The 21,419-nt window shown below is 50.5% G+C and overlaps 2 protein-coding genes and 1 long non-coding RNA gene across 10 annotated transcripts in view; 1 reads left to right on the top strand and 2 right to left on the bottom strand.

The window, feature by feature from the left end:
• The window catches only part of HTR4 (5-hydroxytryptamine receptor 4), a 152,101-nt gene extending 139,750 nt beyond the window's left edge, over positions 1-12,351 (top strand). For both annotated transcript variants that reach the window (XM_073221968.1, XM_073221965.1), the window contains one exon: positions 7,090-12,351. In XM_073221968.1, coding sequence (XP_073078069.1) covers positions 7,090-7,177 — 88 coding nt within the window. In that variant the 3' untranslated portion in view covers positions 7,178-12,351. The remainder of the gene's footprint in view (positions 1-7,089) is intronic.
• LOC140846227 (uncharacterized) lies at positions 2,432-5,539 on the bottom strand. The gene is made up of 3 exons (XR_012125188.1): positions 5,163-5,539; positions 4,497-4,628; positions 2,432-2,725 (listed from the first exon to the last, which is right to left on the bottom strand). It is a non-coding gene; the product is annotated as an uncharacterized lncRNA (long non-coding RNA).
• Positions 12,352-14,528: 2,177 nt separating the features above from the next.
• Positions 14,529-21,419, bottom strand: part of FBXO38 (F-box protein 38) — a 49,418-nt gene continuing 42,527 nt past the window's right edge. For all 7 annotated transcript variants that reach the window (XM_037015863.2, XM_017640723.3, XM_073221962.1 and 4 more), the window contains 5 exons: positions 19,097-19,263; positions 17,734-17,879; positions 17,031-17,134; positions 16,170-16,283; positions 14,529-15,407 (listed from right to left, as the gene is read on the bottom strand). In XM_037015863.2, coding sequence (XP_036871758.1) covers positions 15,229-15,407; positions 16,170-16,283; positions 17,031-17,134; positions 17,734-17,879; positions 19,097-19,263 — 710 coding nt within the window. In that variant the 3' untranslated portion in view covers positions 14,529-15,228. The remainder of the gene's footprint in view (positions 15,408-16,169; positions 16,284-17,030; positions 17,135-17,733; positions 17,880-19,096; positions 19,264-21,419) is intronic.

Below are 21,419 nucleotides of genomic sequence, written 5' to 3'. Positions count from 1 at the left end.
CCCTGCTGCGGGGAGAGGGGCTGCAGAGCACGGCCACAGCTGGTCCTGGGGCGAGGGGCGCACCTAGGGGGCTGGGAGCTCCTGACGGCCCCGGCACGGGGGACCGAGAGCGGAATGCGCGTAAAGGAAACGCTCCCTGTCCGGGCTACTTGGGGGACAGTTACAGTAGTTGTAAGTGTATAAAAAAGAACGGCCGGAGCATCAGGTTTGGATGTGGTCCTGGCTCCACTGACAACCAGAGAGGCCCCGAGGTCCCTTAAGTCCGGAGCAGCTGCGTTCCAGGGACAAGACAAGCTAGTGCGTTTCACAGCCAGGGAGCCGAGGGAGAATAGGAGCCCTGGCCTGTGAGCACAGACGCTCCGGGGCGCGTCTCCCGGACAGGAGGAGGCTCCGGGCAGGGGGGCCGTCGCCCTTGGTGCCCAGGCTGCCCTCAGACTCTCCTCATTGGGTCCCCACGTGAAATCAGTGCAGCGTCCTGCCCCCCACCCCTGCAAGGTCCTGTCTCCTCCGGCCACCACACCGCCCTTGCCATGACCTCAGCTCTTCCAGAGGAAGGGGCCTCCATGCTGCCCCGTGTCTCGGCCGTCCCACCCGTCTGCACACGGCCGCCAGTGTTCACGTCACACCGCACCACCTGGGGAGTCATCCCAGCCTCCTTAGCCCAGCCCGTGAGATCCTCAGTAATGCCGCAACTTCCTTCAGGCCCCATGTCCCAGCACCCCCAGACCGTCATGGGGGATGCACTTTCTGGGCAGTTCCGCTCCTCACACACAGCGTGCCACTCCATGCCCCTTCCTGCCTCGGTGCCTTTGTCTAGCCCGTGCCGTGCTCAGGTGTCCTCACTGCCCCTACGTCCAGTGCATCGATGGGTCCTGTCAGCTCTACTTCTAGACGCATCCTGAATCTGACTACTCAACACCTCCACCACTACATCCTCCGTCTCTGAGCCACCATCACCTCTGGACGTCTTGAAAACCCCCTGTGGCACGCAAAATAATGGCTGTCCAGAGGTCCACACTGTAATCCCCAAAACCTGTGAATGTATTTCCTTGCATGGCTAGGGCGCCTTGTAGATGTGATCAAGCTACACGTCTTGAGCTGGGGAGATTATCCTGGATTATCTGGGTGGATCCACTGTAATCACAGGCATCCTAATAATAGAGGCAGGAAGGCCACAGCAGAGGAAGGAACGTGCTGCTGGAAGCAGAGGTCAGAGCAATGCGGCTGAAACCAAGGAAGGCGGGCAGCCTTGGGAAGCTGGAGAAGCGGGCAGTGGGCTCTTTCCCCCCCAGGGCCTCTGGAGGGGACGCGGCCTGCCTGCACCTGCTTGCAGCCCAGCGAGTACCTTTTTGTGCTTCCGACACCCAGCACTGTAAGATGATGAAGCCATGTTCTTATCAGGCCGGCACACCTGGTAGTTTGCGCAGCGGCAGTGGGCGGCCACTGACCCTCCCGGTCTGCCCCTCAGCTCCCACCCCCGTCCGGCCTCACTCCAGCCCATCCCACCCGGGACAACGGGGGTGTCCTCCCAAAACAAAGTCCTCCAGGTTCACCCCACCTACACCCCTGCCCGGCCTCCCACGCTCTGAGACATGCACACCAGTCCCTGCGTGGGCAGCCTCACTGCGCCTTCACCCTCGTCCCGGACCAGCGCCCAGTCCCTTCTACGCCTGCCCCGCCCACCTGCCCCTGACGGTGGTTCTCTGCACTCGCTGGCCCTTTTGCCAGCATCATTGCCCACTTTGCCTGGTGAGCCCCTGCCCATTTTCCAGTTCTCACCTCTGTCTCTTCCTCAGTCACACTGTCCTGACACACCTCCTGGGCCACATCCTCCTGGGACATGCTCCCAGAGCCCCACCAGGTACCTCTCACACCTAATGCGGCCCATAGCTGTGGCCTTGTGTCTCGCTGGGGTCCTGGGCACTACCCTGAGAGCCCTAGGAGGACAGGGCCTGTGCAGCTTCTCCTCGCTGCCCTGACATCTCCAGGGCAGTGCACAGTGCTTAGACCTTGGCAGGCATCCAGAATATGTTTTTAAATAAATGGGTGGCTGAAAGAATAAGTGCCTAGGATTTGGAAGTCTCACACCTCCCTGAACATTGAGAAAACACCCAATGGGAGATTTTTGTTCCTAGGTGATGGGGCTCCAGCTTTTGTGAAATTTTGCCTTAGAGTTCAATCTCTTTAAACCCATGCACCTTATACTTTAATAATTAAAACACCCTCTTGCAAGCACCCCCATGTGAACACTGCAGTGGAGGGCGGCGCGGAGGGCTGGGGGGATGTGCAACGAAGCCTGAGCATCTCCGAGTAGCGCTAGTCCAGGCAGGCCAAGGAGCTATTATCATGAGGCTGATTACCTCAGCCAGGCTGCTCCAAGTGCAATGCTAATTGCTCAGTGAATGAATCACCAAGCCTAATGTGGCTCTGGTCATGTCTGAGTAAATTAATGCAAAGGTGGGAAGCAGCCCAGCTTGAAGGGAGCCGCCTCCCGCCTCGCTGTTGCCTGGGAGACGGTGGTGAGGCTTTTCATCGGGACCTGGAACTGCCCAGGTCCACCTCCACCTCCAGCCCTCTTCCTAGCAGCACAGCTCCAGGACTCTGAGGCAGGTGTCCCACGAGCGGATCCGGAGACTCCCGCTGCGCTGACGGGGACAGGCTCTCTCCAGGGCTGTTTCTTTCTCTGGAAAGCCATCTTGATGGTCTCCTGACCTGCGACCGATCGCTAAGTGAACAAGCATCTGATCAATGACTGAGGAATGGATTTCTGCCCTGAATCACCGATCACCTACTGGGCTCCAGTCTTAGCCCCACCATCAACTAGCAACAGTGCTAATCGACATTTGTGGAGAGCTTACTAGTTGGTTGGCACTATTCTAATAAGCGTTTTATGTGTATTATTCAATGCTTACCACAACCCAGAACATTTGGAGTGATTCACAGAGCTTGTCAGTGCTGGAGCCGTAGTTAACCCAGGCATTCTGCTTCAAGAGCCTGTAGTCTTAGCATTCCGTGCCTAAGTACATCTCTGACCCGGGAAAAGTCCTTTTCTGCACCTTGGTCTCCTTAATAGTTAAGATTCCTGCCCCCACTATGTGTCCTGCCTTAGGCTAAGTCCTTTATGTATGTTAAAGCTCTCATCGCTACAAAGCTTTGAGGTAGGTAGAGCTAACTACTTGAGCAGGTCACACAACTAGAACATGGTAGAGTCAGGATCTGACTGCTGTTCTGTTTGCCTGCAGCACCAAGTGCCTTCTTTCCCCAGATATTCCTCAAATCGAGGATATGTAGGTCCCGTGAGTGTGCTTGTGGGCTGCTGGGGGTTCGTGCGTCCTAGGTAGAGAAACGCCGTGGGAAGTTAGCTCCTGTCACGCCGCAGCGGGAGGGCGGACCTGAATGCAGACACGAGACCTAGATGCACAAGGCAGTGTGAGTTTACAAGGTGGCTGTCCGGATGATCCCAGACCTGCTCAAATGACTTGTTAGTTACTATAACAGTGAACTTACCCAACTAAAACTGTATCTTTCGTGGAGTTTGGGGAACACCTTTGCAGGATGGACTCCATTTAAGACACCCCCCGCCCCAGCTGGAGGCCTGGCCAGGAAATCTCAGACGAGGCCTCCCGTCTGTGTGCGCCACCCACCACACCACCACCAGAGGCCCCACCCAAAGTTGTGACTAGAAAACATGCCTGTCTGCCCACCCCCATCCTTTCCAGTGCACCTGGTTAAAGGAAGCCTCCCCTGGGAAGAGCCCCTGCAGTCCCATGCCCCTTTCCTTATTTCTGCACAACTCATTTGCACACGAGAAGGACCCTTAGGAGAGGCGTGGGAGGGCTGCTGTAGAGGCAGGCCTGCATTTCTGGAAGCACGTCTTACGAGATCAGGAAATCAGTTTGGCTTTTCAACCAGGAAACCCTCTTCATGTGAATTTGGTGTAGGAACAAGTATCATCAACTGCCAGTGAAAGTGACTGACTGGCCAAAAGCAGGGCAAAGGTTGGGAAAGTGTTCTGAGGTTGTAAGTGTGACCATCATGGACACGGTGAGCTTAAATCAATCCCCTAACTTTTCTGAGCCTCAGTTTCTCATCTGTACAGTAGGTCTAAATACAGTAGCTACCACTTAGGACTGTAAGAAGCAAATGATATAAATGAAACAATGCATGCAATTATTAAACCCGGTGGTCAGCACACATCCTGATTCCTCAATAATTCAAGCCCTGTTAGATTTCTTATCAATATCATCAAAGCTCCTTCTGCACCTTGATAGCAGACTGCAGCCCCATTTCATGGGCTTTTGATTCCAAGCCCCTTTTTGAAGAACCATATTTATTTAGGTTGTTCAGCAGTGCTGTTCAGGGGGAAGAGCAACGGGCGGGAGTCTGGCTGTGGTCCTGACTGAGGCTCCCGTGATCAATGGCTCCGAGCCCCTTCTTTCTCCTCTGTGCAATGTCTCCCTTACCGCCTACCTGGTCTGACCTGCAGAGCCACCTACCTGTAAAAAGGACCCACAGATGGGAAAATCCACGGGTGCTGCTCTGGTGTATGTGCTTGACAAAACAAGGCTGATAAGGGAGAACGGCAAGATCTTGGAGCTTTTTATATCTTGAGTCCCTTTAGATACTACCTATAAAGGAAATAAAGTAGGAAAATATTTTTAAATGGTAAACTTCTATACATACACTATTATCATTGTTATTATATACTCATTAACTAAATGAGGTATTGAAGGAAAGATGTAAATACAATAACTAGTTTCAGTGTATCAAGACTCTGCTATGTGACTGGTCCTGTGCTAATGTTTTTTATGCATTATGTTACTTAATCCACACACCGATCATTACAGAGGGGGAAAGTGAGGCACAGTGGGATCGAATAACTTGCCAAATATCATAAAGCTGCTGACGGGCAGAGCCTGGTTTGGGAACTAGGTCTGTGACTCAAGGCACAGTTTGGGTCACTGTGCTGCATAATCACAGCCTTTAGTCGGTGAGACAAGGCAAGGGAAACACAGTCACGCATGACAGAGGCTGATAAACCTGGTAGAATTACCCGCAACAGCAGACTGCCCTCTCACCCCGGTACTGTGTAACCTCCCAGTGGCCCCCTGGCCACACCCCACCCCATTCCACCTACTCTCAGCAGGGCAGCCAGAGAGCACCTGCAACCCGGTCAGGAGACAGAAACTGCACCAGCCATTTAAACGGTATTCCGGTGTACACCATCATCTAGTGGGCGCACACTGAAGGCCCGGGAAGGTGTGAAGGACACCGGAGGGCTTCCTGGAGGCGGCACGCAGGAGGCGACGATGTCCCCTGGGGCCGCGGGAATGGAGGGAACCACTCTGCACGGCCACGGTGACTTGGAGGGGTTGGGGGTCAGACCCCACACGGCGGGGACGTGGGCCTCCGTGGCGCCGGGTGGGGTGAGGCCTGGCCTTCCTGCCCGCGTGGCTGGTGCCCTCCACGCCCCGTGTCGGGTGCCTTGCGGCCGAGTTTCCGACCCAGCGGCCAGAACGCCGCCCTCCCTCGTGCCCCACTCCAGGCTCCCATGGGCCCCCGGCCGCCTGTGTTCAGAGATGCGGCCCCACCCACCCTGCACCCCGTCCCACTGTGTTCTGCCCTCGACCCTGCAGCCAGTGCGGGTGGCCCCGGCAGCCGCGCCCCCTCGGCTCTCCTCCGGCCCGGCAGCAGCTGCAGGGCGCAGGCCTGGGGCACCTCGGGCTCCCGCCCTTCCTCTGGGTCGCCCGGCCAGCACCTGCTGCCGGCCGGAGACCAGGGCTTCGTACTCCAGGTCAGGGCTTCTCAGCCTCGGCGCAGGTGGTTCTTTGTGCCAGGTTGCTGTGTGCTTGGCCCTGCGCAGCAGCGACCCTGGCCTCTGACCGCCAGGTGCCAGCAGCACCACCCCTGCCGTGGCGCCCAGGCCTGTTTCCGAATCGGCCTCGTTAACACCCATTGTCCTAAATCTGTACTGGGCCCATGGCTGCGTGACAGCTGGTTAAACACACGGGTGTTGGCATCAGACAGGATGTTGTTGGCTGCATCTTCACATATTACCCATATTACAACTTCGGGCAAGTCACTGAAGTGTGTGTCGTTTTCCTCAACTGAAAAATGAGCACAATACTGTCTCATAAGGTCATTGTAGAGATTGAACAGGGGAGTGCACGGAGAGGGTTTAGTACAAGCCCTGGCACATAACAACCATCAGTACCAGCAGCCGATAAATTGTTGTGATTCAAAGCAAAGCATTAATGTGATTTCGAGGAACCACCGCTGGGTTGGTCGTCCAGGGACGGTGCCAAGCAAGTGACTGGTGTGTGTTGTTTTACGGAATGGGCTCGACCCGGGCCTCAGCGGAGCGAGGGGTGACTGTGCTCCTGAACTGTGGGCACTTCGGCAGAATAACTGCCGCACGCCAAGGTCTGCGTTACTGACGACAAGACCCGTGTGCAACTGAGATTGATATACATGCAATTAACATACTGAGTGCAACTGGGTGATACTGAAGAAAAATAATGAACACTTGTCAAGTAGTAAATTTCACTATGACTCTTAGAGGTGATTTGCCATTCGATTCACCCGATGGATTTACTGGTCCAGATGTTGCCAAAAGGAATCCAAGCAACAAATTCAGTGACATCGTCTTTCAGGCTCCGGGAGGTTCACCGCCTCCGTCGGCACCTTGACCTGCTGAAGCCAGGGCCGCCCCTGGTACGGGACCTTGGTGTGTCCAGGTGCAGCCTGAGGTGGCCCCTGGGGGCATCTTGATGGGTAGCGCAGGAGCCCAGGCCTCGCTGGGAGGAAAGACATCTGGGTTCTAGTCCCAGCTCTGCCCCTCACTCCCGGGGCAGCCCCAGGCCTGTTGTTTCCTCCAGGCCTTCAGTCCCTCACCTTTAAAATGAGAAGTTTGGAAGTGCAGTGCTTTGGACTCTCCATGAAGGGCCACCCGAAGCCCAGCTCCCCCCACCACGCTGTTCAGAACACACAGTAGGAAGCAGAAAGGAAGTCCTGAGTGGGGGAGTGGTCTCTCTAGTGCATTTGAAGGGTGCCTGTTGAAGCTTCCTGCTCTCTTCCCTTGCCCCCTAGGTACACAGCTCTGCACAGCGGACATCAGCAGGAGCTTGAGAAACCGCCCATACACAATGGCCCAGGATCCCTGGGATCACACTTCTGACTGAGGCCACGGCTCCGGACTAGACCGATCATGCCCATCCATGTCTGCATGAGCAGGACCCCCTGGCATCACTCCTGACCCTCATCACCACCAGCGAGGCACATGACAGTGGGCCAAGGGCCCAGGGAGGTACACAGAGAGCAGTGTCGGACAGGACCTGAGGCCAAAGGATGATGATCTCAGAGTTGAGCAGGCAGTCAGACATCATCTGATCCAGCTTCCCACCCAATGCAGAGGTAGTGGCCTCCACGGCATGCCTGGAAGCTGGTCGATCTCTGCTTGCATACTCTCAGGCACAAGAGCTCACTACCTCCTAATGCAGTCTCTTCTTTCATGGGGAAGCTTTAATTAGAAGGAAATTCTTTCTTTTGTTGGAACACAAATTCGTCCCTGCTCCAGCCTCCATCTGGCGCCATGGGGATGGCTCCCTTTGCCCCCTGCAGGCCCTTAGATTTTGGAAAACAATGACTGGCCACCCATCCACCCTTTTAAGTCTTCTTTCTAAACTAAACAGCTCCAGTTTCCTCTCCACTCTGGCCATCTTCTCTGGACATGCTTTGGTGGGTGAATTAATCAAGGCTCTGTTAATGAAGTTAGGTTGATAGCAAGCCAAGATATCTGTCCAGAAGCACTGAAGTACTCATCAGCGAAGCATCAGTATTTTCTGGCTCACAGACATGAACAATCTCCTCTTCTTTTTTCTTGGGGGTAGACTTCTGAAAGTCTGCTTAGGTTTATTTTTGGATCCATCACCAAAGGCATCTTTATAGCTGGTCTGGTGTGTGTGTGTGTGTGCACGCATGCCCATGCACTCGTATGATCTGTTTAAAAATGACATTCTCTTGTTGGCTTATTGGCTTTGACATCATTTAGAATGACTCTTGATTCACTTCTTCCACATCGGGAAAAGGGCCTACTATACCTTTATTGGGAATGCCTACTGAGAATGGTCTAACTGCTCAGCTTCTGGGTGGGGAGCTGGTAAGACCCCTGTGAGGGCCTTGCAGGGCCCTACGCTGCGTCGCTGCCTGGTTTCAAGCAGGCAGTTTGTTCGTTTGGGCAAAGACATAACCACAGACCAACTTGCTTTCTTGAGCAAGTCCACTGATCCCCTGCCTGTGAAGCTCCTGGGGCTACTGTATGTCTGCATCTTTTCCAGCACCTCACTTCCTCCCAGCTCCTTAAAGAGATTCTTCCTTGATGTCAAAGCTACCACCAAATTGTCTTATCTTTGGGTGAATTCCCCCCGACCCCAGGTTGAAACTCTGAGGGCAAGTTTTTTTTCAGCTGACTTTCTTTTGGCTGCTGATAAAATGTCACGGGAAGGACTGGGTGCTGGTCCTTGTAGGGAAGCCTTGGGGGCAGGCAGTGTGGGCGCACAGGTAACACACCCTGCAAAACCACGAGATGCCAGGTTCTTCTGACCTCGCCAGTTCCCCTCGCGCTACTGCTCGGTCTGCTGGCCCTGTTTCCCTAAGTGATCTCACAAGCTACAAATGCCTCCTTGTCACCTATTTCACCCATGAGAGCAGAACCCACTAGCCCTCCATCTTCTCCCTGTTCCCAGATGTGGTGAGAAGGATGGTCAGACTCGACGGAGGCGCAGGGTGACGGACCACCTGCATGTCAGCGCCCTGTGTCCCGTGTCCTGGGAAACCTCTTGGTCCTGGGTCACCTCGGCTGGTCAGTCAGCTCACTGATGGGCCTCTGTTCGTGCTGGGGATTAATAAGCTCCTCATAGTTGCATTTCCTCCCTATACTTTTTCATGGAAAAGGCCTCAGAGATGAGTGATTTTGGTGACCCTGAGTTCTTCATATGCTGTCTGAATGTGGCCTCTGTTCTTGAAGCACAAAGAGCCTCTTGGGGGGACGAAGACAGAGATCGTGCGAACCGGACCATGGTGGCAGGGAGCAAGTCTGGGGCTTTGAGGCACCTGGCAGACTTTGTTTAAATCCCCCAAAGCTGATAGGACCTACTATTTAATACATACGCACATACACACACACATAGATACAGATTTCCTTCCCGGGACACGCTGCTTTTCCCGGGGGCTTAGCAAGCAGATCTCCCTCTGTTAAACATTGTTTCTCAGGTGGCAGGTCTACTATATAAAATAGAAACTTGGGTTCAACAGGAATCCACAGATTAAACATGGTGGGGAAGTGAGACCCTGCCGTATCCCAGGTCCCTGTCTTCCAGCCTCCGGACGTGCTTCCGTGGCCGGCCCGGGACTGCTGACTGTCACGCTGCCGACTCACAAGCACCCTGGACCCCAGAAAACGCAGCACCTGCAGGGACAGAAGGCTTTGCAGATAGAAGGTGTGAGGATAGCTTCCTTTGCAGAGAGGGCTTCACAAGCAGGCCTTGTCCCTTTGGACCAGGGCTGGGACGGTGCAGGCGATGCCCCAGGTGCTCATAGGGCAGGTTCACAGGGCAGGAGCAGACTTGCTCTGTTGGGACAGATCCTAGCCCGGCATTACAGAAACCTCTGGTTTCCAGGAATCCAGGTCACAAGCGTGTGCATGGCAGACTCAGGGCTTGTCCAAGGAAGGAGGGGACCTCTATCTTGCCCTCTTCTCTGAGAAAGCCACTGGCATCCAGGAAGCCTGAGTGGCAGGAGGAGATGCTGCCGGGAAGGAGGAGCGCAGGTCCCCGCCACATCTGCCAGGCTGGCCTGGACAGCCACCGGGGCGGGGGATGCTGCAACCGGACCGCCCCGAGCCTGGATGAAGGGGTTTCACCTGTGCCTCTTCTCTTCGTGACTCTCCAGCCCACGGGGCTGTCCAGGTAGAAGCCCAGAAACACCCCGTCCAGCTCCTATCGGCAGCTAGAAAGCAAGAGATAAAAACCAGTTCCTTCGACTCACATCCAAGTATGTGTTTGTAGAAAAGCCTGTTCTTTCTGAGATTTCATCTTCTCATCTCACCAGCATTTCCACTTTATGCTTCTAACTTGCTCTGTCCTGAAGCAAACTGCTGTGTAGCTGGGAAGTGGGGGTGCGGTGCGTGTGGGCATGGGACGAGGGAGGGGGTCCAGGAGGGGCGAGGAGGGCGTCCAATCAAATCGCCTTCAATTGTCTGCAAGCAATAGCAAAGCGATGTCTCCTCCTCCTCGGCGCTGAGCTGCCACTTTCCTGGCTGGTGTTGCTGCCCTGGTGAGGCATCGGTGTTGTCTTCCTCTGTGCCTGCTTCACACTGATCAAAGTCCTTGAAACAACGGGCCTGTGGGGAAAAAGAAGGACTAATGCATTTACTTCTAGCTGTAATTTGTGATCTTTTCCACCCAGTCTAGAAAACAGGCTGAATATTCGGTTTGAATTTAAACAAAACAGGGCTGGATGTGGAGGCCTGAGGTGGGGAAACCGCGTCGCCTTGGGCCTTGGCAGGCACTTGTTTCGCATGTAAACCTACGAAACGGAGACAATCTCTAAGCTGCTAGGGTTGCTGTGAGTGTTCCGACCTGTGCCAGGCAGGGGCCTCCATCCGGATTTTTACCAAATACGTGTCCTGCCTGTGCTAGTATTTACTTCTTATTTTTATTTAGGTCAGTTCAGATTTTCACATACAGAAATTGCTTTTAGAAATACCAGTACCCAAAAAAGGAAATCGGCACTGCTTGCTATCAATAAAATAAATAAATGGAAACAAAACAAGGTCGTTATGAGTTTGCCCCATGCTTCCATGTTCAAAAGGGAGACGAGTGAATGTCAGGAGGCCATTAGGGGCTCCCCACCTCCCCCCCGGGGCTTATGCAGCTGGGAAGGAAGCGTTGCAGAGAGGTTATCAGAGGTGAACTTCCAAACTTTATAAATTAATGTGGTTAAATGACAAGTTGCATTGCACACTTTTTGGAAAAAAGGGGAAGTGACAATAATATAGAGGGGGAGGAAAGCTTTATATTTTTAACTATTATATTTGACTCAGATGACGTTTCTCTTTTCCCTTCCCCTTTGGTTTCCAGCCCACCCCAGAACATACCTGCATACCTTAGTTAATAATAGTACTGATACAGCAGTAATAAAAGCAAGCCAGCATTGAACGGGCTCTTTTCTGCTGGACACTGTGGCAAGTGGTCTACGTGGTTTCATGTAATCCTCCTAAAACCCTCACAAGATAAGGTACAGAGATTCCCCTGCTCTACGGATGAGTGACCCTCAGCCGGGAGACCCGGGAACCGGCCCGGGGCACAGACCTGGGAGGTGTGGGCTTGGAATAGGGATGCAGGCGTCTAGTTCTAAAGCTACAGTCCTCAATGTGTGCCACACTGTTCGTCATCGACATTGACTTATTCCACATGCACCCGCTGGACCCTCTGCCAGGAGAGAGCAGCGAGCAAGCCCGGGTGGCCCCTCGGCCTGTGGTGCCCAGGCATTTCCCCTGCACGCCAGCTTGAGACCTGGAGAGGAAGTCGGGACGTGGCTGGCCCGGCCTGAAGCTCTGCCGCCCACTTGCTCGGCTGCCCTCCTCTGCTCCCTTCTACCCCGCGAGCTTCGGTTTCCATCTCTCAGCAAAGGAGGGAATCGGGTCAGTGACGGGCGAGGAAGGGCCTCCGCAGCGATCTTCCTCAGTCTTTCCAGCGCTCACAGCCGGGAGGTGCCGAGTGACTAGCAGTGCGGCCTGAGCATCAGAGCGGCGGGGCGGGAGGGGCGCCCGTCCTGGGCACCCCCACCGGGAGCAGCCCGCGGAGAGCGGAGGGCCTCCCCGCGTCTCCTGGGCCCTCGCCCTCCGGTGCCCCTGCCCTTCCGCAAGCAGCTCTCAGAGGCTCTCTCGGCAGCGTGCGCGGAGGGATTGGTGACACTTTGTAGGAAAGGAAAGGCCTTTGCCAGGGAAAGTAACCTGCCCAAGGGCACCGACAGAGCTCCTAGGCGGCAGGAGTCCGGCCCGGAATCACGCCGGGTCGCCCCACTCCAACAGCGTGCGCGCTTCCTCTCCGGAGTAGACAAGTTATGTATGTTTGACTATCTAAACATGATGGGTTATAAATTATTTATTAAGTCCGTTCCCATTATAAAAATTCCTCTAATACAGATACAGCAAAATACCCCTTGTCTCCGGCTCAACCCATCTGCCCTCCCAAGAGGTAACTTTTCTTATCACTTGCCTTATATAATTCAACGTCCTGTGTATTTACGAAGTTATAAAAATGTACATATAAAACATGTGGTTTTGTTTTGTTCACATAATAACACTGTATATAATTATCTACAATTTACTTTTTTAGCACACCTTAAACATCTTCCCATCGCGGTTCTTCCCCACAGTTGCTCTGTGCGCCCGGCGCATGGTGGGCCTCGGCGACTGTGCGTCCCACGTCGGGCGGGGGCACGTGAGGCCCGCACCTGAGCGCCGGCAGCCTCCGTCCTCTGGGACCCGCTGGGATGGTCTCGGGCTCAAGCGGCGGCAGCGTCCCTGTGCAGAAGGCCTGGCCTCGCCCTGCCTTTGAGGGGCCAAGACACGAGGCTCAAGTCACCCAGGCTTTGGAGCCTGGCTGACAGCACCCCACTCCCCCCGCTGCCTAGACGGGTGTTCTTAGCTAGATACGTAACCTGCCACACCCTCATCTCCCCAACAGGAACACAGGGGACACGGTGATCAGACGCTCATCAGCACGAGGACGTTTGAAAAGCACTTGGCAAATGCTTTTAAAAATGCTTTCCTGGGTTCATTGTTTCCTCCCAAGGCCTCGCGAGCTCTCTGCTTCCTACCATCCTGGGATATGGTCTCAGGGACAGAAGATTCTGCGGAGAGTAGTGACGGCCCCTTTCATAATGGAGGGAACTGTGCTAGGGGCGATAGTCACGCCCCATTTCCGGTGCACCGACGCTCTCGTTGCACCCCCGGAGCCGCCTGTGGGGCGGGCATTATGCGCTGTCACCGCTCTGCAGATGAGGAACTGAGGCTCAGGTCGGCGTTGTGACTGCGTCCAGCCCACTCAGCAGTCGGACAAAGGAATCAGAGTAAGAACCCAGGGCTTCCGATGCCAAATGTGAAATCCCCGAGAACTGTGGTGCCAGCTTCGTCGGCTATACCAGAGTAAGACACACCGCCGGCAGCCCTTCGGGAGACAAGACCCTCTAACACTGACATTAATTCAGGAATCCAGCCATGGAACATTTCTTTTAAAAATATGCCCAGCATGGCAGCACCAGCTGGTGACACCTAACACGGTAGAAGAACAGGCCAACTGGGTTCTCCGCTGCAGGTGTGCGCCAACGACAGCCTGGGGCCAAACCCTCCTACAACTAAGAATGGCTTTTGAGTGGTCGGGAAGAGGTACTTTGTGCTGTGGTGACTATGTAAAATTCTAATCTGTGGTCATAACTGAAGTCTTGCTGTGACCCAGCCATGCCCATTCGGAGGCTCCTTGGCTGCCTTCCCACAGCAGGGACCTGAGGAGCTGGCACGGGGGAGCCTCAAGTACTGTCTGGCCCCGTACAGAAAAAGCATGCCGACTGCTGCGGGACAACCACTGCCCAGCCGTTCAGATGCACACTGCGGGCGGCGCGGTCCGAGCTGCTGCCGCTGCTACTGCACCTGTGCCGGTGCCTTCAGGGACGTCAGCTCCCCGGTGGTCCTCGGACTTGTGTTCACAGTGGGGGGGGGGGGGGCGGGGGTGCGGCAGGGACACCAGTAAACCAACACTTAGAGAGCAGCGGCCTCTAGTGGCTAGCCTAAGCATTACTTAGATGATTTGATTATTACAGTGAAAAACCAGGTTTAGAGTCTTAGCTGAGTGTTGGGGGTTCTATATTATTTTGAAGCACCCAGAATGCTTTGTAATTTGTTCCCTGCCTTTTACTGATCACAATTCTAAGCTGGAGTGCAGAACACACTCTTTTAGTTAAAAAGGTTAGTGGAGTTTAAAAACAAGGTAATGAAGAGGTGACTGAACGCAGTACCTAACGTCAGGGAAGGACCCTCACACCTCACGCAGACCATAATTACATTTTCCATGTACCTTCGGTTTAAACAGTCCCTGGACGTGACTCAGCTAGCAAGTACCACAGCCATCCTCAAAGGCAGGTGTTGCTCTAAAACGTTTTTTGCTCCTGACCTTAACACTCTAATACTGCATGTATCACTACCAGATCAGGCTAATTTCTCGTTAAGAAAGGAGAAAGGCCATCTCCCAGTGACCAGGCAGATACTCCGGGCAATTCTGCTGTCCTCAGGGTCCTCTGTATGGAGCTCTAAGTTGAACATCTTGCAGCCAAAGAACTTAAAAAAAAAAAAGAGAGAGATCTCAGAAGCTGGATTACATTAGAACCATAGACACATCTCTACACACGCCTTTGCTGTGCAGTACTTGGTACTCTTCTTTACAGAGAGGGATCAGGTCCACGTCAAGAAAAAAGTTTTTAATAAACTTTTATTTTTATATTCAAGATAAAGCATATACACAATTGAATGTGGAAATAAATAACTAGAAATACTTTGGAAACTTTTCCATTTCTCCCTCCAACTCAAGTTGGTTTAACTCAAGAGTCATTTTCTTGATTTTCTGAAATATGGCAACTATAATACCGAGAGAAAAAAGAAGCACAAAGATTTTGTACAAACATATACCGCCTCTGACTACAGGGTTTAGTTGGTGTTTTAATAATAACACAAAAAAGCACACAAGACCAAGACCTTCAACAGGTTTACTCAGCTTCGTTCGTGAAGGGAAAGGCACCAATTGAAGTGGGTGACAGTGATTATTAAGAAGACAGTAAACGGGGGGGGGGGGGGAGCTCAACCAAAAGTGACACTTTATGAACTAAGTCAGAAAAACAAACAAAACGAACTCTTTCCAATTATCTGCCTTCATTAAAATGAATTTTTAAATTAAACTGTATAAACATATGATATAAAGCTGGTAGTTAGGAAGTGTCTGTATATTTCCTCTATGTACAAATCTTTGTATACAACTTCAATGCTCCTTATACATTTCTTATATACCAAACTGAGCCAGGCCAACCACATGCCCCAAGACCCTGTGGAACTCCCTGGCAGCTGGACGGTCCCCGCAGCTTTCTACCAAAAAGCAGCTGGGAAGGGAGAGGGACCAGTCAAATGTAGTCATCCTCAACCGGCTCTCCGTTGACATCGCAGTAGTGGATGAAGATCGCCACCACTCGCTGAAACACGCCCCTCTTCATCTGGCGCATCTCTGAAATTTCCTCGCCTATTGTTTCCATGCAGATATCTGCAGACAGCTGCCCTTTCCTTCGAGGAGCATAGATGGTGCCTTGGAAATTAAAAAATGGGAAACACGTATGATTATCCGACTCATTCAGAAAAGTGGCCATGAATAAGCTGGTACCCAAACTATGCCTACACACTGTGATGCGGCACAATGGATGTGAGCACAGCTCATGGAAGGGTCCCCATCAGTTTAGTTATATACCAGGTCTGAGGCCTGAGACAGCATACATAATTGCAGGCACAAGGTGAAAACACAGCAGACATGTTAAGTCAAATGCACAGACATGTAAGCTTATGAAGTCTATATCCTCAGAAAATATATCTTAAGTACTTCCTACAAATGGATATTCAAATATGCTAACATTTAGAAGAACTATATTCACAAGTTCCTTCAGGTTTTTCCCCAGATATCTACTCTACACTTAAATCCTTAAGTTCCCACATGCTACGCAACGATAAGTAGCTTATAAGTAGCAGAATAATAATTAGTATAACCAGAACAGGGAATGACAAAATTATAAACATCTAGGCAATAGAAAAATCTAAGTAGGAAACTGTCTGAAGAAACCTTTCCTACCAACTTTCATACATTCCTGTTAAGTCAACTGATTATCTACCATGCAGATTTAGAGCTGATTTTTTTGTAAGGGGAGAACCAGACAGTAACAAAAAGCAAATAAAAAAACGTTTACATGGGAAGCAATTAAAAGTTGCACTGCTCCTAACTCTCAAACAAAATACTAAGTAACTAACGAGAAGGATAGACCCAAACTAGAGAATACAAGTCAAGCCAGGTCATAATTACTTTCTTCATCATCTTCAAAATCATATCTGGCGAAACTGTTGGGTTCTGCTGCCCGCAGTGACCTCAACCAAGGGAAGTCAGAAATCATGGAATAAGGAGCTCCATCCACAACACCTAAAGTAAGACAGATTAACAGTGCTACTGGCGTGGAAGTAATGATAGGGCCAAACATGGCAGTACTTTGTAAGCAGAATGTAAAACGTGGTTTCACCCCTCACGGCTAAAGCGCGGAGCCAGGAGCTGCCAAGTGCAGTCCCCGCCCCTCCACCACTGGGCCCTGTGACTGTGGGCAGCCTCTGCCTGCACTGAGTCTCCCCCTCTCTCTCTGTGTGCGCACGCACGCACATACACAACACACACACACACCACACCACACACACACCCACACCACACACACACCCACACCACACACCCACACCACACCACACACACACACACTACACACCACACACACACCCACACCACACACACCCACACCACACCACACACCACACACACACCCACACCACACACACACCACACCACACACACACACACACACACACACACACACACACACACACACACACACACACACACACACACACACACACACACACACACAAGTTGAGACAGGTTCTCTCAAGTCATTTCCAACTCTCAAACTAGCAAGTTTCGATTCACTTTCTCTGTTTCAACACTGCTCTGACTGTTTTGGGGATGGGGAAGACTCACAGGGAGAGCGGTATTTCTCTGGTCTCTGCTGTTCAAAGCACCCATTACGTTGATGGGCGGTCGGGCTCCCATTGCTCCCTTCTCTGAGACGCATCTCTCCATCTAGTTAAGGGCTGGTTAGCTTTCCAGCTATTTGCAAATGCTTACCTTCTAAAGTATAGATTTCTCTGCCCCAAGGGTACTTGGGGTACTTTTTTAAGTCATCTTCACTTCGTGTGGCTTCAGGGAAGAATTCATACTTAATGAGCTCTCTGGAAGCAACAAGAAAAATTAAATGAAAATGACAAAACTGAGAATAACGTTGAGACGTGGAGTGGAAAGTCAAAATTGTGTCAGGCCTAGATTCCAATGGACATCCCCAAAAAAATATTAAATACACTCAAAGCAGAGAATACTTATTTAGTCAAGTCAAAAGTACTTTCTTCACTATCTTCAAAATCTTATCAGGGAAAGGAAACCACTCTCAAATCAAGTATCTTGCGCGTAAAAGGTGCTTAATATAATGTTTATGTAACGAATGCATTAAAAAGTCCACTCTTCTGTGATGTAAAACATCAGAGTTTTAAGATCTTTAATTAGCTCTCTTTTCCATGTCGTAAGGCTAAAGAGATGAAGTCATGCACATGTACAGTCTGTTCTTGCCATTTCTCTCTAAGTCTGAAAATAAGGTCACAAACACAAATGCGCACTGTTTAAAGTCCCCATTTCCCTGTTCTTCACATGTTTCATTTAATTATCTTGGTCCGTGAGAAGCCCAGATGGAATCGCCTGGAGAATAATCACGTCTTGTTTCTGGAAGCCTCACTTTGGCAAATGACCGAAAGGCCTTCGGGAGCCAGGGGCCACTTACTGGTTGATGTTCGCGATGGCGTCCATCCAGCTGCGGATGCGCACCTTGTTCCGGACGTTGGGGGGGTTACTGAACTCGTGGATGATGCAGATGTGATAGGGGTAGGGGCCACTGAACAGCTTCTGCTCCAGCGTTAGTGTGTCCACCTGTGGGAGCCATCAGAGGGGGAAGGCGGCTTAGCGGATTCTGTTCCGCACGCTCTGCGATTTTCATCTCACCGTTTCATAAATGCCCATTGAAGCAGAGAATTCAGATTCAGATAACTGATCCCAGGAGTCCACTTCTAAGTGTGTCCTCTACAGGCGGACGTACTGACCGCATGACAGCCCTGGGACTGTGTGGTGCCATCCACCTGAGGCAAAGCAGACTACCGCCCATTCCTACAGACAGAACACATTCCTCCCCTGACCCCGCAGCCTTTGTTCACGTTGCCGTCTTCTCTCCTGGGATGCCCTCTTCCCCACCTCGACTTCTGAAATCCCACTCTGCCCTCTCAGTGCCCTACGTGCCCACCGCCCGCTTGGAAAGGCAAACTTCTCAAGGGAGGGATGGCAGTCGGTGTGTCTTTCAGTCCTAGCAAATCACAGACACTCAACAAACGGTGTGTTTGTTGAAATGACTTCTGGGGCCAGGCTCAACCAGTGACTGCAAAGGTTGTTTAATATTCCATTTAAACTTTCTTTTGGCATCAAGCAGAGTCTCACATACAATGTTTACTTTTCTATTCTTCCAGTTTTATTGAGAGATAATTGATACACATCACCTAAGCTTAAGGCTTACAGCATGATGGTTCAATTCACATATATCGTGAAATGACTCCCACAACAGATTCAGCTAACATCCATCTTCTCATGCATGATACAGTGAAGTGTCTGCTTAACGATAATAGCAGCAGCTGTGTGACTGCTTGCTGCCTGCCAGCAACTGTTCCAGCATTTCACATGTATTACTTTAAACATCACCGTAACTGTAGATTTTTATTCTTTTAATAGATGAAGAAACTAAGACATAGAAGTGAAGTCATCCACTACAGGTCAGTGAACCAAAGTTTGAATCAGACAGTCTGAAACCACAGTCGGTGCTTTTAACCACAAGCAAGTTTTAACAGACATAAAGGCTTGCTGAATAATGACTTCCCTCATCATCTAACTTGCTGGAAACCCAAAGGTATCTAGCAGAGAAGCATTAATGAGGCAGGTTAACAAGATGGTCTAGTTTGGTCAAAAAAATTGCAGAATAAAAAGAATCCCTACTGTAGGTTGAGCTAATGAATAAAAAAGGCCAAGTCCAAAAAGGATGAAGACAAAAAAAAAAAAAATACCACTGCAGTATGCGTATCAGCAGAAAGAGCAGCGCTCATCACCTGCTGCATCGGGCGCAGGTATACGATGCGATTCCTCTCAGGAGGCATCCGTAGGATCTGGTCTAGCACCTGGTCCATATTCAGTTTCTTGCACTGTGCATAGTCAAACCGGTTTACGATTGGCGCATTTTCTACTTTTAAGTGTTTCAGTACCCTGCACCTGGTAGCTAGAAAATGAGAACAATGACAAGTTCTACGAATAACTCATACAAAATAACAGAGCAATGCACATCCTACCGGAACTATCTTTGGAGGAACGGATCAACTTTTATTAGCATAAAATACAGATGTAAATATCCTGAACACAGGTCAAGCAAGTATTATCATTAAGTACAACTGACAGTTATCAAAATGATTTAAAAACGTGACTCTGTCCTGTTCAAAAGGTGGTGGTCACCCTCATGCTGAAAGGATGGTAAGGTCCACTTTCCTATCTCAGATTCTGCTGGCAAGGAATCTAAATCCCGGAGAATGACTCGCCTAAACACTGGAACTGTTTAGGAATAGTTACCGAAAAGAATGACTGATTAAATCATAATTAAATTAAATCATGCAGTTTTATGGATAATGATCAAGTAAACCTGAAGTAGTTCACATGCATTATCTTACACTTACCCACAGGAAATGAGTAGAACTGATTTTAATTACTATCACAAGTTGAAGGGCAAACCTTAAAAAAAAGACTCAATATTTGGATATTGGTCTAAGTGTTAAAGTCCAATGAGGTAGTCACTAGTAAGCCACCTGCAGCTATTTAACCTTAAATGAACTAAAATGTAATAAACTTAACAATTCAATTCCTCAGGCACTAGCCACAGTTCAATAGTTGCAGATGGCCAGTGGTCACCATACACACAGTACAGATGGAGAATGTTTCCAACACTGCAGAAAGTTCTGAAAGTGCTTGTCTGAAACCTGATTATGTGATCTTCCTATTTGATATATAAAATCTGGGGTTTAGAGAGAAAAGTAATTGTGATGTAATGAGCACATTTAACTGCAACTGCAGAAAATATCCCCTTCCTTTTTTTTAGTCTTTAATTTCAATCTGATCCAATTCTTGTCATAAATGTTAACCTTAACCTGGTCCAACTCAGAGAATCAGACAGAAGGTATCACGAAACCATAAGGCCCAAGTGACTGATCTTTTTAACATTTCCCAACGGCATCTTCTGCGACATCCTGGGCCCAAACGTCGTCATTGTCCTGAGTCACTGTCCTGAGCCACGTAGTCCTGCAACTAATTTTGATGTCTGAACACTGAGCAAGTCTCCTATCCCTCAGACTCATTTTCTCCTTCTGTGACATGGTAAGAAAAAGGTGAAGCAGTGTTGGGGACAGGAAAGGACGAACAAGAGGATTAGATGGCAATAAGGGTTATAGTTCTATGCTGTAAAACCAGACACAGCAAAGGTCAGTTTTAACCTCAGTCATCTCACAGGCCATCAGCTTGGTCAGACGGTGTCTAGGGGCTGCGCTACCTACCTGAGGTCCTCTGTCCACGATAAGCTGAGCTATACAATGTGGCTGAAGGGCAAAAGATGACCTGAGGCCACGGGGTCCTATCAGTAGGTTAGAGAAGATAACGGGGAGAATCACCAGAATCAAGTGCAAACATGGAAACCCTGAGATTCTCAGGGAGTTCAGAGTAGAGAAAGGAATGAGAAAGCAACCAACAGAAAAGGAAGACAGCGCCAGACCCCGGGTGGGTAGAGCGCCGGTGGACGGACAGCTCTCGCAAGCGCTGCCTTACGCCGGCCTGGGCTCCCCTGCTGCTGCCGTCTCTGGACTCTGCAGGCCCCTGTTCTGTTTCAGGAGGAAACTCCAAGAAGAGAGAGGGTCACTTAGTAGATGTTTTAAGACCCCCATGGTTGGAATGGAGTAGAGGACAACCTCTTAAGGGTGAACCTGCAGCCTGGGGTCCCCAAGTCTGGAGTTTTCTAGAGTTCAGGAGAGAGGTAACATAATGTTTAAATACAATTCTCCTAATTTAAGACAAAATGTTTGGTAAGGATTTCCTTGTTTTGCTTAGAACTAGTATTACAGAAGTACAAAGAAAAGAAAGCCCCCAAATATTTTTTTTGCAATATTAACATTTACTAGGCTTTTAATAGTTTACTAGGCTTTTGAACTAAAATTACATTTTAGTTAACTTAAATTTAAATAGCTACAAGTGGCTAGTAGCTACCACATTAAACAGTATAGCTTAGATCAACTTGACATTTACTAAGAGGTCAGACCCTCTACTGTGTATGTGTGTGTGTTCATGTATGTACACACCTACACATATACATACATATCAATCTCTGCATTTAACCTTCAT

Source organism: Manis javanica, chromosome 14 (genome assembly GCF_040802235.1).
Source record: "Manis javanica isolate MJ-LG chromosome 14, MJ_LKY, whole genome shotgun sequence".
Classification (NCBI taxonomy): Eukaryota; Metazoa; Chordata; class Mammalia; order Pholidota; family Manidae; genus Manis; species Manis javanica.
This window is presented reverse-complemented; position numbering and strand designations above follow the sequence as displayed.